This window comes from Branchiostoma floridae, chromosome 19 (genome assembly GCF_000003815.2).
Source record: "Branchiostoma floridae strain S238N-H82 chromosome 19, Bfl_VNyyK, whole genome shotgun sequence".
NCBI lineage: Eukaryota > Metazoa > Chordata > Leptocardii > Amphioxiformes > Branchiostomatidae > Branchiostoma > Branchiostoma floridae.
Genome location: NC_049997.1, coordinates 2,240,434 through 2,257,854, shown reverse-complemented (window position 1 = coordinate 2,257,854; position 17,421 = coordinate 2,240,434). Strand labels below are relative to the sequence as shown.

The following is a 17,421-nucleotide window of genomic DNA, read 5'->3' as shown; positions in this document are numbered from 1 at the left end:
TTTATGCGATGATATCATGATTACACGAGCATTACCAGTATGTACATCGTCTATTACATCTACATGTAAGAATAAGATGTGTTTTAATTGCCATTTTCCAGACGTTGAAGAAATTGAGAACGCGATAGAGTCACTGATACAAGAGCTACAGGTATTTTTTTATTTCACGCATTCTCTCTCACAAAAGACCACGTTATTACATATATATATATATATATATATATATATATATATATATATATATATAGAGAGAGAGAGAGAGAGAGAGAGAGAGAGAAAGAGAGAGAGAGAGAGAGAGAGAGAGAGTGATAGATAGATAGATATTTATATATACAGTTTCTTCATCTATTGCCTAAGAAAAGTAACCAATATCTTTAACCAAGAAAATGATTCAGTTGTATCCAAGGTATTTTAACAAACAACATTCAAACATTTGCTCATTACTTTGAGAATACGCATCGGTTATGCCTCCTTAATTTCTATGTACCATATAGAATTACCATGAAACAATAAATAAATAAAACAATTTATTTGCCATCTAATTGTATGGAACTCGAAATGGAAAATGCACTGGTATATATTCTTATCTCTGTAAATAGTTTCATCAGGTAAGTAGATCTACGAACAAAGTCTTCTTCGTTACACAACCTTCCTTTCATTCTTCAGTAAACGTTTTGAGGACTATTTGTCGCCTTCATCAGTACAAAAAGAAGCATGTATTTTTATCGTTTTTTAGGGACTTGAACAAGGAAATGCTGACTCCGACACCGAGAGTGATGCTGAGAAACAGACTGAAGATAAGATTGACTGGTAAGTATTACAAAGCTTAAGTTAAGGAGATTTCATGAGGTCTCAATGACAGATTAGGCCGAATACCATAGAAGAGAAAGATTGGACGGCCTACCACAACACTCAGGATACTCATAGAAACAGAAACAAATCTTGAGGGACACGATCTTCTTTCTTTTATGAAGAACAAACAGCTCTTGATATTGAACTCTATTTGCTCCACCTCACAAAAGGATGGCTAATGATGATGATGACTGAAGATGATGATAACTGATGATGATGAGTTATGATGATGACATGATAATAATGATGATGATGACATGATGATAATGATGACATGATGATGATGACTGATGATGATGATGACTTATGATGATGATAACTGATGATGATGACTGATGATGATGAGTGATGATGATAATGACATGATAGTAATGATGATGATGAGTGATGATGATGATAACTGATGATGATGACATGATGATAATGATGATGATGACATAATGATGGTGATGATGATGACTGATGATAACTGATGATGATGACTGATGATGATGAGTCATGATGATGATGACATGATGGTGATGATGATGATGAGTGATGATGAGTGATGATGATGACATGATGGTAATGATGATGATGAGAGATGATGATGATAACTGATGATGATAACTGATGATGGTGAGTGATGATGATAACATGATGATGATGATGATGTCATGATAATGATGATGATGAGGACATGATGATGATAACTGATGATGATGAGTGATGATGACATGATAATGATGATGATGACATGATAATGATGACATGATGATGATAACTGATGATGATGAGTGATGATGATGAGTGATGATGATGACATGATAATGATGATGACATGATAATGATGATGACATGATAATGATGATGATGACATGATGATGATAACTGATGATGATGAGTGATGATGATGACATGATAATGATGATGATGATAACTGATGATGATGAGTGATGACGATGAGTGATGATGATGACATGATAATGATGATGACATGATAATGATGATGATGAAATGATGATGATAATTGATGATGATGAGTGATGATGATGATGATATGATGATGATGATGATGATGGCTGACGATGATGATGACTGATGATGAAGTAGCCCATTTTTTAACCTGCCTGTTCCCGCAGGTCCGCTGTACGGCGTATCCTGTGGCGTCACCTGGAGCTCCGGGACGGAGACCCCGACATCCCGCCCGGGGCCCTGGGGATGCTGATCCGGGAAGTGGGGGAGGACACCGTGGCAGGGGAGGTGTTACAGACCATCCTGGAGGCCGCCTTGGAGAGAGAGGGGGAGGGGGGCACGGAGGGGGCGTCCGGGGGAGCTGAGAGTGCTCCGTAGGAAGGGCTTACTAGCGCCATTTCTAATTGCTGATGTGATGACAACACACTCAAGCATGTAGCTTTTTTTATTGTCATCAAAGCATTGGCGAATACAGACAAGCAAATACAGACAAGCAAATCTCAAGAATAACAAAGTAATGTAGCTTATATAACATATCATTTACAAAATCCTACGGAATGTAAGAAAAAATGAGATTTGTATACTTTAGGTAGGGGAGGTGTTACAGACAATGCATACTGCGCCTGCCACCTTTGAGAGGGGGGGGGGGGGCAGGGATCCGGAGAGGCGTTCCGTTTCAGCTGAGGGTGATGCGCTTGACAAGTCGTGCTAGTTTTTTAGCTATGCTTTACCGATGAGAGAAAATAGAGCAGCTACAGTATAGCAGTGATAGTACAGAAAGAAATTTGGGCACGATGAGTTTAACAGCGATGATAGAAGTGAGTAGAGAGGTAGCATGAAGGGGCCTTCCTTTAGAGGTGATGGTATCCTTTTGAGTTTTGCTTTAAAATACCGATAAGAGATAAACTTCGACAGTACGTACTAATAGTGTACCTGTAGAATGGAATAGGGGCCCAGTGTGTTAAACAGTGATAAGGTGATAGTATAAGTATTGTTGGCAGCACTCGGATTGAGTTTTCTGGAATGTTTGGTAGACAACATGTCTTTGGAACTGGTGGTTCTGCCTTAGAAGTAGACGCTGTGCCAGCAGAATTATATGTACTGGCTTATTGTTACTTATTTAGATACAGGCACACCATGTCCTTCTTTTGACAGAATCACACAAAATTGTTTGGTGAAAAATTGGCTACACTCGGATAGAGATTTCTTGAATGTTTCGTAAACACCATGTCTTAAGAATTGGTAATTCTTAGCCTGGAGTCCAGCCTTGTTGTGCTTCTAGCCGCTCCCCAGTGTTGGCAAAAGCGGACCGTCGGGGAGCGACTAAAACTTTAAAAGCACAACAAGGATGGACGCCAGGCTGGAGAATTCTGTGACAGAAGTAGACACTGTGCCAATAGAACATGGTTACTTTGTGACTTTGCTTTATATTACCATATATCGTAGATACAGGCACACAATGTCCTTCTTTTGACAGAATCACACCAAATTTATTTGGTGAAAAGTTGGCAGCACTCGGATTGAGTTTTCTGGAATGTTTGGTTGACAACACGTCTTTGGAAATGGTGGTTCTGTCTTAGAAGTAGACTCTGTGCTAATAGAACATGTTATCAATTTTACTTTAAAAGTGTGTGAGTTAGGGGCTGCTCTGTCAAGTCGTTGGATACTGCAATTGGACCTAAATTTCTTTTAGCTCCCTTACTTATGACAAATTGTACTAACTGAAATAGCAAAATTTTAGAAAACTTGACCACAACCTTTAGCAGTTACTGTAAAACATTCAATCAGAGACTTAAAATTGCAGCTGAAAACTGATTGGCTGTGCAACAGTGATGACATCACACGGATAACACCATGACGTTCCTCTTATGTCCTCTCAAAGCAGACGTATGACTCTGCCTATTTTGCTTTTTTTGTGTATTCTCCACATCTTTCTAGCAGTATGCGTTTTTGTCTGTTGCTCTCACAACGTGGAGGTAAAACAGGAAAAACCCACACTGTTAGAAAGACCTAAGAGAATATCTAAAGGATAGGGCCTTTTCTCTACTTGGGGACTAATGCCAAGTCACCTTTATCCATGGGGTAACCTATATCCGTTGTATTTAAAAACAGGGTGTTTAGGGATATCTGATCGACGGCCGGTGGTTTCAAATTGCAGTATTTTGAAAAAACAACAATTCGAAACCACTGTCCCTTGACTTAATATTCCTTGATACCTCGTTTTTAAATACATGTACAACGGATAAAGGTCACCCCGCGGATAAAGGTGAACTAGCCTTTCCTTTTATACTGTTCTTCAGAAAGGTGATAAGAACATGTGACAAGTAATTGGCTCTGACAGAAGTATTTTAGATGTCAATATTGTTAGTAGTGAACAGTAACTATTGTTGAATAACGTGAGCAGCAGAAGACGGGGAACATACGAGCAATTTATAGATGTAGGGCAGAGTACACTGTGCGTCTGACTATAATAGCCTTGAGACCAACGTTAACGTTACTTCTATTATACAAGATAGGCTATCAGTCCACCATATCTGTCTGAAAACATGTGTAAAACCATCCATGCATGTGGAATGTGTTGATGTTCATCATTGAGACCCATGTTAGGATTTAATTTTTTTTTCTTTTACCATTTAGTATATATCCATATATCCATAGGGAACGGTAAGTGAAAGTTAGACCCCATGTCTCCACAGTTGATAGTCTTACCACTGTAGAAGGAAAGAAATCTTAGCACCATCATTGCCTCGAGTGAAAACAGTGTATGGAACTCAAACTAAGATCTCATGACATACCTGCACATGTATGTGAATAGAGTTCACAGAAATGAGGCTTACATTGCTTTCCTATGTGAAAGATTTTCAATTGTAATAATACATCACATTTGTCAGCAGATTTGCATTATCAATTGTTATCCTAAGATAGATGTTTGATGCAGATACAGAAGAAATAATAGGACAAACTAAATGTTCAAATATTGAGATGTTCTTATAACAAAGTTAAATCATGACCACATGGACTGTTATAGGCTTAAGAGCAGTGAACACTTATAGAAATCCTCATTGGCGATAATGTTAAAATTAGCAAGTTCAGGGTGTCATAATCTCATCCGTGAACATTCCAGGTCATAAGAACTCACCCCAAACAGCAGCCCGCTATCTCAAGTGTCCAAAAGTCTAATATTTAAACTTTCTGATCGGCGGAAGGTCCCGCAGTCTTCGTGTTTGCCGCCATCTTGGCATCACCTGACCTCAAGTTAGGGACTGACCACTTGAAATTAGGGGTCAGCACAGGCTAAAAAAATCAACCAAAACCTTGCTTTTTTGCCTAATCTGAATGTCTGCACCCTACACTGTCTCACCAATATGAAATGTGTCTAACATTTTCCTGCTAAAAGTCGAAAATAGGCTAAAATACTGTTTGGACTCGTTTTGGGCCTTCTGCGCCTGCGTCAATTAGGGTCATTGCCCTTAAACAAGGATGAACTGACTGGAAAAACACAGGAATTATGGTAAAGATCATGTAAAGGAAACCAGCTAAAGAAATGAAATGTTTATTGGACCACATGTAGTTTCTTCCAGTCCTCTATAGACTAAGTAAACACAGAAACCATTGTAACAACCAAGACTGTAATGTTCAAGCAGTTTAATATCAAAACTGCTTCATGTATATCTGCTGACAGTTATTGAGACTGGCGATGTTAAGTATGCTTAAGATTTTGCGCTTTTGGTGACTACAATAAAGGGAAATGAGGTTAATTGAGCATCTGTGGTTTTTAACAGTGTCAGTGTGAAAGGGTGGTTGGATGTGGTACATCTTTAATATGTAGTATACGATTCAATAGAATAGATCTGGCCCCGTGCGGTAGAATATTCATGCTGAAAACAATTTACAGTTGCTGTCTACACACAGAAGGTACTATTTGCAACCCTGAATGAATAAATCAACATAATGTTACGAAATAGAGAAAAAATCAAGGCAGGGAATAAACAATTGTAACACGTTCTATTATAAGTAGGAAGGAACACTAGCCAGATGGAGAGATGTGTGCGTCATGTGTGTCAATACATGTATGCTGTAGGATGGCAAACACCAAGCAGATGTGATGAGCTTGCTCTTTGGGTCCTTTGTGGCCTTTTCTGTCTATCTACCTCAAGTTAACTTAAGAGAGACATAGGGATGTAAAAAAATGCCACAAAAATACAAAATAAACCTGACTGAAACAATTTCTGCTTGCTGGATGGAGATGAGAAAAATGGGTGGATGGCCAAGGGATGTGAGTAACAATGATTTGTCTCCTTAACCGTGCTAAAAATAGCCTTAAGTAGGTCGACGCCAACCTTAATAAGGTAAACACCAACTGAATAGCCTACAGAAAAATTAAGATAGAATGTATGTATCTAAGTATCCCCATAAACATAAAGGTCTGTGTCCAAAATAAGACAAAAACATGTTCCAAAATATTGTTTGTGAGTGCAGGACTATGCAAACACTTTGTTAAATGATATTGATTAAAATTGTAGTACAGTCGCAACGGCCCCTAGCATTTGCCCTAGGTACTGCAATGGAAAATTATGATAAATTGATTTAGGAAAAATGGCTTCTCTCCCAACAGATGCTATGGGCAACTGCACTTGGTCCTTTTGGGGGTTTGCCTTATCAATATGCAAGTTTTAGCATATAGCAGTACTAGTCAGGATTCTAGCTAGTTTTATCGTAACGGGCCACAATGCTAAAATGAGGACCACTATGCTAATCTTCAATATTGAACAATGTCAATCAAATATGAAAAATGATGCTATGCCACTCCAAACTGAAGAAAACTCCTTCAAATTACATGTGATGTTAATAGAGTAAGGGTACCCTTACAATGCCAACTTTTTACTCTACATTTTCAAATTCTCAGCGTTGAAGGCCAAGACCCCCATTGTCGCTTTGCCCTTACCATTACGCTACAACAAATCATTGCTAGAACCCTGGCAGTGGAAGAACTCAAGTTTTCTTGCACTGTTGTAACAATTAACTAGAAAGGCCGACATTTTCTTGAGAGCAAATACAGCATATTTCAGCCATCTCCCTCATGCAACAATAGGCCTTGAGGTCGTTGACCCCTTTGGCCATTGGAAAATGACCAAAAAAATTCCCAAATATATCATTTTAAAGTGTTCCATGCCAAAAATTATACATGGGTCATTTGGATAAATATCTAGAGCACCCCTTTACCAAATTTCGGGTCATTTGGTTGTTAAACGAGGGAACAGGAGCCAAAAATGTCCAATTTTTGTCTAAAAATGGCCATAAAATTGCAATATTAAGCATCATGTTGTACTGTATGGAAAAACTGATATTGAATTCATGTGCACAAAATTGAAGGGCATTTTAATACCAAATTTCAGGTCATTCGGTTGTAAAACGAGGGTACAGGAGGCAAAAATGTGCTTTTTTTGTCAAAAAATGGCCAGAAATCGCAAAATCAAGCATTTTGTTGTACTGTATGCCAAAACTGTTATTAAATCTGGGTGGACATATGATCAGGGCACCTCTGTACCAAATTTCATGTCATTCGGCTGTAATACCAGGGTACAGGAGCCCAAAATATACATAAAAATTGACAAAAACCTCAATAAAATCATTTTAAAGGCAGATATGAAAAAAATGAAGAAAAAAACACCTGAGGGTATTGGCGTATTCTATCTTTGTGCCAAATTTCAAGTCAATCGGTTTAAAAACGGCGGAGTTGATTCGAGTTGAAGATTTGGCAGGAGAAAGAAAGGAGAAAGAAAGAAACATTACGAATACAATATATTTCACCATACCTATGGTATGGCTGAAATATAAAAAAAGTCAAAGTCCTTCCCACGCCTGATTGCGCATAGGGCAGCGCCCATCTCCGTTTCAGTAGCCCTGGTCCACTACAGCAGGGGGCTAGTCTACAGGTAGTTGTGTGTTCAACTTCCATACTCTTTCCCGAATGCTGAGTGCTATCATATTAGCAGAGAAAGCAGCATGTACCATTTTTAAAGTCTATGGTATGGCTCGGACAGGGATCGAACTCACGACCTGTCAATACAAGACTCTACCCACTCGGCCATTGCAACGGCAACAATCATCATGGGAAATCACCGGGATGACATTTGGCTATTTTATTTCCTTCTCTGAGGAACAACCATCAATTCCTAAAGAATCAAGAACATAATGCAAAAGAACAACAACCAATAAGGTTAACTCTGAATAACTAACATTTACGTTTAAAACACATGAACCGAATATACATGAAAGCATAAAGGAATCAACAAAGGTCTTCATAAAAACAAAACATAAGAATTGAGACTCTTTAAATAAAGTTTGAAACAACAGATTTTAGGCCAAAACAATGTAACATGTAGGTTCCCGAGTCCAAAGAAAATAGTGTCTGTACACAAAGTTTCTATAAGTACTAACAGTTCACAACTTTTCCTTTTAGACCTCTGTTCTCATGCTGACGTTTTAATTTATTTATTAATATACACAATAATATTAATAATAGTGTATGCTTACTAAAGAGTACATTTGTTCAAAGAAAATGTGTTACCTTCTATTACGTAATATGCATAGTTTTTTTACACGCTTGCACATAAGATTTTTGTCACGACCATACATGTGTTAAGTGCACGCGACAGACGAGGAGAGAATGGAAGACAGGACGCTACCAGTGTGATGTCGTGCTCTGTTGTAGATTTAGAGGTTTGTATAGATTAAAAAAGTGTCTTGGCTCTACATCGTTGGCCCATCTGTTCGGAAACTTAAACTTAATCCATCGTATCTTTATTAAAGGGTTAATGCTCCGGCCCGAGGTGTATATGGTGAGATAATCCCTGGTCAGGTGCGATAACCACCGAATAAACCGCCGAGTGAGCGTACACCGAGGATAAGGCGGGGCATTAAAGTTATTATCATATAGCCTACCCAAACTTGCAAATTCCTGTATGACGCATAGATCCCTTGGTACTATACGTGTGAATTCCTTTGTCGAATTTCTGAAAGTTCACATTTGGTACATACATATGTAAGGAGATTACAGATTGCATTTTGAAACCAAAATTTCCACAGAAAATATTCGAAACATTGCAGGCTTTTTAGAAAAACAAAACTCATTATCAATGTTAACAGAAGGAGCCATTCCCCCTTGCAGTCTGCTCCGGCATATGTTTTGCTCCCTTTTATTGGCCAATGCCTGCATATACCTTTCTTTCGTTCCTTTTGATTGGTCAAAATGAATTAACACCCGCACCGGTGTTAATTCAAAATGAATTAACACCAGCACCGGTGTTACACCAGTGGTGTTAATTCAAAATGAATTAACACCACTGGTGTTAATTTGCACCTGCCTGGCCGGAATCGAAGTGTTACGGCGTCATAACCAACGTGGAACGGGGCCTTCTGATTGGTCCGCGGCGCCTGGCTATATGATAATATTACTTTATCAATTGTATAATGTTACACATCATTATGCACCGGAAATGTTATCTAACGTCCCTTATATATGGTACCATATTGTCATGATTCTACAATCAAGTGTCGAACACCAGAGCTAAGTGAGTTTTGCCCAATTTTCCCGCTCACACAGTTTCTGAAGCTGGCAGGCGAATTTCAGCACTTTTGGGGGGAAACCCACCATCACGGTACTCATTGTACAAAAGTGTGATTATTACAAACAATGTATCACTTCAAAGGAAATATACAACCTTTCCAATAATATAACACATAATGTGAACAATGCAAAAAAACAAACATATGACAACATGTAAATTTCGGCTTTATTCTTTCGCGACATACTCACGTCAGTAGCCCCTATGCTCAATCCATGAATGTACGATCATAACAAACGGCATATCATTGTGAAGGGCACTGAATAAGCTTTCTGATATAATATAACACATTTCATAAAGTATCTAGAAATGATTGGCAGAAGTCAAGCTTCCGAACATTTGGTGGTAACTTCATTTCGTTTAAAGTTTATTATCATATAGCCAGCAGGCGCCGCGGACCAATCAGAAGGCCGCGTTCCAGTGTCGATGCAAATCGACACCGGTGCCGGTGTCAATACATTCTGACCAATCAGAAGGAGCGATACACACAAGAAAGTAAGGGATTGTCCAATCAAAAAGAGCGAAACATATGCCAGAGCAGAGGGAATAAGTACAGACTGCAAGGGGGGAATGGCCCCTGACATTGATAATGAGTTTTGTTGTTCTAAAAAGCCAAAGACTGCAGTGTTTCGAATATTTTCTGCGGAAATTTTGGTTTCAAAATGCAACCTGTAATATCCTTACAAATATATGTACCAAAGAACAAATGTGAATTTTCAGAAATTCGACAAAGAAATTATCACACGTATTTATGCGTCATACAGGAGTTTGCAAGTTTGGGTAGGCTTTATGATAATAACGCTTCGCTCACTCGGTGGTTTTATTCGGTGGTTATAGCAAAGGACCAGGCGTTATGACACCATATACACCGAGGAACAGGTGGGTCATTAACCCTTAATTCAAGTTTATTGTCCCCTCCCCAAATAGATTATATCATTATAGGGGCTCAATGAGATTTAATAATCATCATAGTTGCAACAAAATGTAGTTTTAATTTGTTCGTATAGAAATGCAGTATGCCTCCTAGCGGTCTCTTCTAAAAGCACAGACTATCCACCTGTTAACGCAGTGATTTATGGATCATTTCGCAAAGCAGCCCGAAAGCTTGAGGGCAACTACGAGTCTAAAATCAGTGGGTGTGGCCTAAGATACAACTCACGGTCTCGCACATAAACACGTGCGTGCTTCACCGAGAATATTTCATCCTGTACTTGGACACCCTTTTATCGCTTTGACATGTTTTGCCAGATTTCAGGGGATTAGAGGTATATAGTCAGACATCATTTTGAATGAAAGTTCAGCCAGCGGATCTGCATAAATATGCTTACCAAAACATTTCCTGGCGTCAAGTTTATTTGTTCTTTACTGTCACATACTTCCAATCACCTGTACAAAGACACCTTAGTATTATAACAGCAGATATACGGCACAGTTGGTGACACAAAGCAACGACCCGGGCAACCACTTTCTTACGCGAACAAAGACCTGACTATTACTGACATATATTTAAGCCTTAAGCGATGTTCACAGGAATCTTCCACTATTCGAGAATAGGGGAATTGTTTCTTATCTTTTTTCTAAAGCAATGCGACGTCGTTTCAGGTTCATTTCGTCCAACCAACCATTAAGTACCTGGGGATATTTTGAGATTGTGTGTAGGAATTTAGGTAATTGATCATGCTAAACCTGATAAGACTCAGAATAAGGTATGTTCGTAATGCTCGGAATTTTGCAAATGGAACATTCCATTGACACGTTTAGAGTTCAGACGACTACCGTGGGAGTCCTCAGGTGGTACACTCATACTACGTCTTACCACGAAAGCAGTGCTGTGCTTATGTCAGGTGAAAATTTTCGCTAATTCTTCAACTACGCAGATATAGACCACTAGCAACTGTGCCGGCCAAAGTAGGAAAAAAGGGTAACCTCCAGGTGTCGTGAACTTGCAGCTGGCCATGCAATAGCAGACAAAGAGACAATACCGGAAAACGCCATCGTGCAGCAACTACTCAAAGTCTTTAGCTAAATGTGGAAGCCACCCTTACAGAATGGAGGAATACAATATCCAAGACAAGAGCACTATCATGTCCTTAGAGAGGGAAGACACAGAGGCGTCTGTGAAAGAGGCGTTACTGGAGAGTAACCCCTTAAGCGATGAGGACAGACTTACTTTCACTGATCCGGGGTCTCTGGACGCAGAAGGCGACGAGGCCAAAGTGGACGCTACGAAGCAAAAGCTTTTACTTTTGCAGTCGCAAATGGCTAAAGACGCAGACTGCATCGAGACCGTGGCAGCAGACGAAAACATAACGACTGTAGAGGAAATTTTGGACGCGGAGAAAGGCGTGAAGCCTGCGGGCAACAAGCCGGAATGGCGGCGTAAGGTTGACAGGGCAAGGACCAAACTGGTTTTTGTTCGGAGCAAAGCAACGTCTGCGTACCGGGTTCTACAGCACCGCCAACCCGTCCCCGAGCCAGCTCCCAAACCAGAACCCGAGCCAACAGAGAACAAAAATAAGCCGCCATTGCGAAAGGCGTTCGACTTTTTCTGCGTCTTCGACGACGTAAAATACACCTACTGTTGTTTGTATATCGGCTACGGGACTGTTGTACTGGGGCTCATACTGATGATTGTTGGCGTGAGTCTTCTCTGGCTGTACGGAAACAAGAAAGCGAGCAGTGTGTACGGATTGCCCATATGGCTAGGACTTCTTGTAAGTACAAGCAGTAGCTGCCATGTATGAATATATATTTTTGATATACTTTCCATGAGTGTTAAAGCTAGATTCGGCGAAATCTTGCTTCTAAAGCTATGAACCATATAGAATACAGTTTTATAACATGAACTCAAGTCTGCGGTTAAAAAAGCGTTGAACCTTTTCAAATCCTCAATTGAATCTTTTGGCATGTACCATGTTCACGTGTGACACTTTGACCTCCCACTGAGACAAACGTCATAGCCCCAGCGCACTCATCCGAATATTCAACTCGAAGTTAACTCAAGACTTTCTTCAACAAATTGTACCCTAAACTATACATGCATGAGTGGCAGACGACACTTTAACAGTAAGAAAAGAGCAACCTTCCCCCTAAAAGTTCTCGCTCCATTTGCCTGAGTGTGTGCTCATCTGTATGTGAACAACCACTCACACTCACGTTTTGCCCGCGGGGATAATTCAAACTGCACCCCGCGTCACGGAAGGAATGTCATCGAACAAGCCTAACTACAACCGTCCGCCATTTTAAATGTCCGCCATTTTGAATGCTGAAAAGTTTGCAAAGTCTGACCAAACAGTCACGCAATTTCACTGCTATATCAATTTTTAGTCGCCAATCGGTTTTTCGTCCAATTCCACTCCTATAACATGTCCAAATGTTTACCATTTGGCTGTCTAAACAGAGCCCAAGTCGATTACTTTTAAATTTGAGTTGCGACTGACGATACATTTAGGGCACAGTTTACACCGATTGAGCCTTATCGATTGTCAGTTTACATCAATCACCCTCTGACTGTGTGACAAGGAATTTACACCTTTTAATAGATCATGTAGGTCAAAGATCAGTGAACTTTCAAACCCTTTTGGGGTCCAGCTGCGACTTCTAACTCCTAACACGCATTGGTTCAATGTCAGCTGACTGTTGTTGTTGACATTTTTAGAATCAAAAGTCAGAAAAGTTGTTAAAGTGGGAGCACAAGTGTAACGTTCCAAAGGAAAAACGACTATAGTGGGTCAGAATGCATTTCAGTTGTCAGTTCATTAGAACTTAAGTGTGACACGAAATGACAGCACTTAAGGGCAAATACCAATAGACTAGTGTGAATAATTGTATGCCTTTGTCACCTTTTTATGCAAATGAATGAACACCACTAGCATACTTTAATTTATTGACACTTCTTTCTTTTATAAATGCGTGTGTACATATTGACAAACCTATTCAAAGCTAAATAGACAGTGTACACATGGACCATATATCCTCCAGAAAAGATTCTATAAGCCAAAGATTACATGGGGATTTGGTGGTGTTTATTTGGGTTATTTAGCTCTGCAGTCTACGTACCCTTCTGTAAAATTCACAACAAAAGTAGACAAACTAAATGATGACTAAAATGGAATGCTTCTCTAATCTAACATTTGCGTTTTTTACTCTTGATACGACTGTCGACCTAAAAAGGCATTCGATTGGAAATAATTCGTGCACAGTGCAAATGACACATATTAAGGTGGGCCGGGACCTTTCTAATGTAAACAAAACTGTTCTATTGTCCTTTGTAACCACAACAGAAAAGTCTATAATTCATATTGACTTCTTACTATGTATGCGACGGTTCATGATCAAATCCACTTTTACATAGCTTATTCGAAAATACATTTACACATATTCCGTGTATTTCCTTGTATATAACATAGTTTTTAGAAGTTATGTGTATGTTGATAAGAATGATGAGAAGAATACCTAATTATTAAGCTAACTATGGATTTGAATAAACACAAACAAGTTTGAAAGATGTTGAAGTTTCGATGTAACATCAACTCTCATTATTCCACCGGGTGCCATAGCACATGAGAAAAATACATGAATCTTAAGTGACTTAAAGTTATGTGCCAATGCAGGTCAGTAATCCTGAGGCATATACACTACAGATCATGGGAAGGGCTCTGTAACAATGTTTTATGGCAGTATATGGCAGTACGGTGGAATTATGAGTGTTGGTGTTTGAAGTACACTTCATTATTGTCTATGCACGTTAACGATAGAAATACTCTATTTAGTTATTAGACAGTAGATTCCCTCACTTTAGACACATGATCATTAGTGGCTGTGACAAATTCCTATTCCTTATGTGTTTTGGCCAACCAACTATTGCTAAACCCATACAATCCTACATTTTTACCATTACCAAGAAGCGAGAAGAAGCCGAACGTCTGTGTTAAACTAGATCTATGATACTTTTATTTACATGTTTTGTCTTTGTACTTTGAACCTGTACTTAAATGCACGATAAAGGTCTTCATTAATTATGATAATTACCAAGTATTTCACACAAATTACAGTTAAACAGTTTCTCTTTTTTTCCACTCAGCTGATTGTAGTAGCGGGGCTGATCATCGCCAACTCACAATGGCAGAAGGACATAGATGACGTGGCAGTCGAGGTGAGGAAATAACAGAAAAAAATGACGTTTTTAAAACATGATCCGGTGAAACTACTAGTATCTTGATATGACTATATAAGTATGAATCTGTGGGAATATATAGGGAATCTTGGTTTTAAAAGGTACATGGGCAATAGTTGATAACTTTGAAAGAAGATAAATATGATTCAATTTAAGGCGGTTGTGGCATTCATTTCAAGATGTGTTCCTCGTAAATGTAAACATGGTAACTTTATTTATTTTTTATTTATTTATTGGTTTGGCTGTACAGAACACACAGCTAGGGCTGCCCAACTAGCCTACGGCTATTACAAAGGGCTAGCCCTGCTGACAAACACATAGACAATACATAAAAAGAACATTTATATATACATGGTGTAGGATAACTTACATATCATCTAAAATGGAGTATATAACATCATATCATCGACAACAATATTTGCAATGAGAGGTCAGGGTCTGTATACACGTGTATGACTTATTTACCGTCGGTAAGGGTCGCCTAGACATTCACACAAACATGGTAACTCGATACAATGCTTAAATTTATTTACAATGTTTATACATATAATCGTAGATCTCACATGGTCCTACATTTTCACAGAACGAAGAATATGAGGAAGAACAAGAAGAGAAAAAGAAGGAAGACGAACTGCATGAAGAAGAGAGAAAGCTCTTGGAGGAAATAGTGGTTGAGCAGCCTGTGGCGCTTCCTGCCGTAGTCGTGGAGGATGACCCACAGAAGACGGCCCTGTCAGATGACGTCTTTGGTACGAACCAATCAGATGCCATGATTGGTACAAATCCATCGAATGGCGTCATTGGTATGAATCCATCGGGTGACGTCATTGGTGCGAACCAATCAGATGGCGTCAATGGGACGATCCTACCAGATGACGTCATCGGACCCTTCTACGGCGCATGCCTGGAGGAAACGGAGATCCTGGATGAGGACGGGAAGGCGGTGAGGCTGACAGAAGAGGAGGTGTACGCCAGTCTGCTGGAGGTCGTCCCTGCCGACAAGCTGCGGTCCATCCAGTGCATCCGCCGTTTGTGGCGACTCCACTTCCTCAGCGAAAACGTGAAGAACCAAATCGTCGCGGACGGGATGAAAATAAGAGGAAAACAAGTCGCCGTGCTTGATTACACCTCGTTCACCCTCAAGAAGAGAAAGACTCTTCGCAAACCGCCGACGCCGTCGCCGAAACTCGTCAGACTGACGATCACGGCCTTACCGGACTCGGTGGAGGATTCGGTGCTACGGAAGGGACTCAAAGATCTGGGATGTAAGGTCAAAGGTGAGGTGGAAAGGCTGTCGCTTACTCGTGACGGGCAGGAGACATTCTGTTACAACGGGACTCGAGTGGTGTACGTAGAAAAATCGGACGAAGTTCAAATCCGTAAAAACATGGTCTTGTGTGGACATAGGGTGAGCGTAGCAGAAGGGAAAATGGGAGAACCAAAAAATTCACAAATGTTCGATGCAAATGGGAACGAAAATCCGGAAACACCATCCGCGGTCACAGCACCGGAGGAAGAAAACGGAGAAATGTCCAACGGATCTCGCTTCGGAGATTCCGGCATCCAAACGCCGGATTCCGGATTTCAAACGCCAGAGACAAGATCAGAGCTACCTCTGCAGCTGCCAGCCACTTTAGAAGAGAACACTGTAGTGTAAAATCGTCTCATGCGGAATGGCTAAGGAGTCCATCTTTCTTCAACCATTTAGTTGAGTAGTAATGTCTACAGCAGGCTTCAGTTCAACAGCAAAAACTGCAAACGTACTTCTCATGTCTGTACATGTGTATAGCACAAAGCAGTTCCAAATCGTTAGGAAGTTTCTTGGGTGATTCTGCGCTGACTTCATCATTAATTTGCATCTGCAGTGAAATATGTGGGAAAAACTTAGACGAGTTCCTGGTATGACGCTCCGTGTCAAGTTAACGGTTACCAATCGTTAAACTCTCCCCTGTAAATTTGATAAATATACATTACATAAAAGAAGGGCTATTATCAAAGTGTTATATGTATCTAAAGGTAAATTGTCGATGTGTACGATGTATGCTGTGGTGCATATTTATATTAGAAGGAGTAGAGCATAGGCAGGATTGATTTGCCGTTGTAAACTTGCGCCTGGGTGCTGAACTCAAGAAACAACTATTGCTATACTCCAACATCACCTCACTAGTTGGAGCTGCCTATTTAGCAAGATGATTAAGTTGATATATTAGTAATTAAACTGAAAAAAGCAAAATGGCCACCGGATGGTGTAATACACCAAAGATGGCGGCGCCCACGATTGCAAAATAGGTTTTCGCAAACCTGTAAAATATTTGCATTTACACATGATGATGAAGGACTCAGTATCGGTCCCGGTTTGGCTACTAGGTGCTATAAATGCAGATCAATTGGTTGTCTATTAAACGATGGTCAACAGTGAGTTGTATCATACTCTTTTTGGCAATGCTAGTGATGTGATTGCTTTGTTATTGAACACAGCTATCAGTCAGTTAATATTGTCTCTCTCAAGTTGATTGAACTATAGCCTATCACTAACATCCAAGTTTGTATAAAATGTTCCAAGTCTACATTTCAACAGCATATACATTCAGAATCGGAATGTAAACCAGCACGGGTACGTCGCTTCAAACAGCAAAAGTTTTTTTTTTAAAACGTGATCATTTGAAAGTCCCCTGTGTAACTATGTGTAGCTGGGATTTGGGTGTAGGAAATACTACTGTTAGTTAGGTATGTGGAAGCTTATGTAATATGTATAAATAAGATACATGCAGCGGATGCACATTCTGTGTATGTTGTCTTGTTTGTTCTTTT

At 39.7% G+C, this 17,421-nt stretch overlaps 1 protein-coding gene across 1 annotated transcript; it reads left to right on the top strand.

Annotated features, from left to right (window-relative positions):
• Nucleotides 1–11,202: 11,202 nt before the first annotated feature.
• Nucleotides 11,203–17,394, top strand: LOC118407001. The gene is made up of 3 exons (XM_035807406.1): nucleotides 11,203–12,148; nucleotides 14,518–14,589; nucleotides 15,194–17,394. Exons 1-3 carry the CDS (start codon nucleotides 11,483–11,485, stop codon nucleotides 16,265–16,267), a joined length of 1,812 nt encoding a protein of 603 aa, XP_035663299.1. The 5' UTR covers nucleotides 11,203–11,482; the 3' UTR covers nucleotides 16,268–17,394.
• Nucleotides 17,395–17,421: the final 27 nt, after the last annotated feature.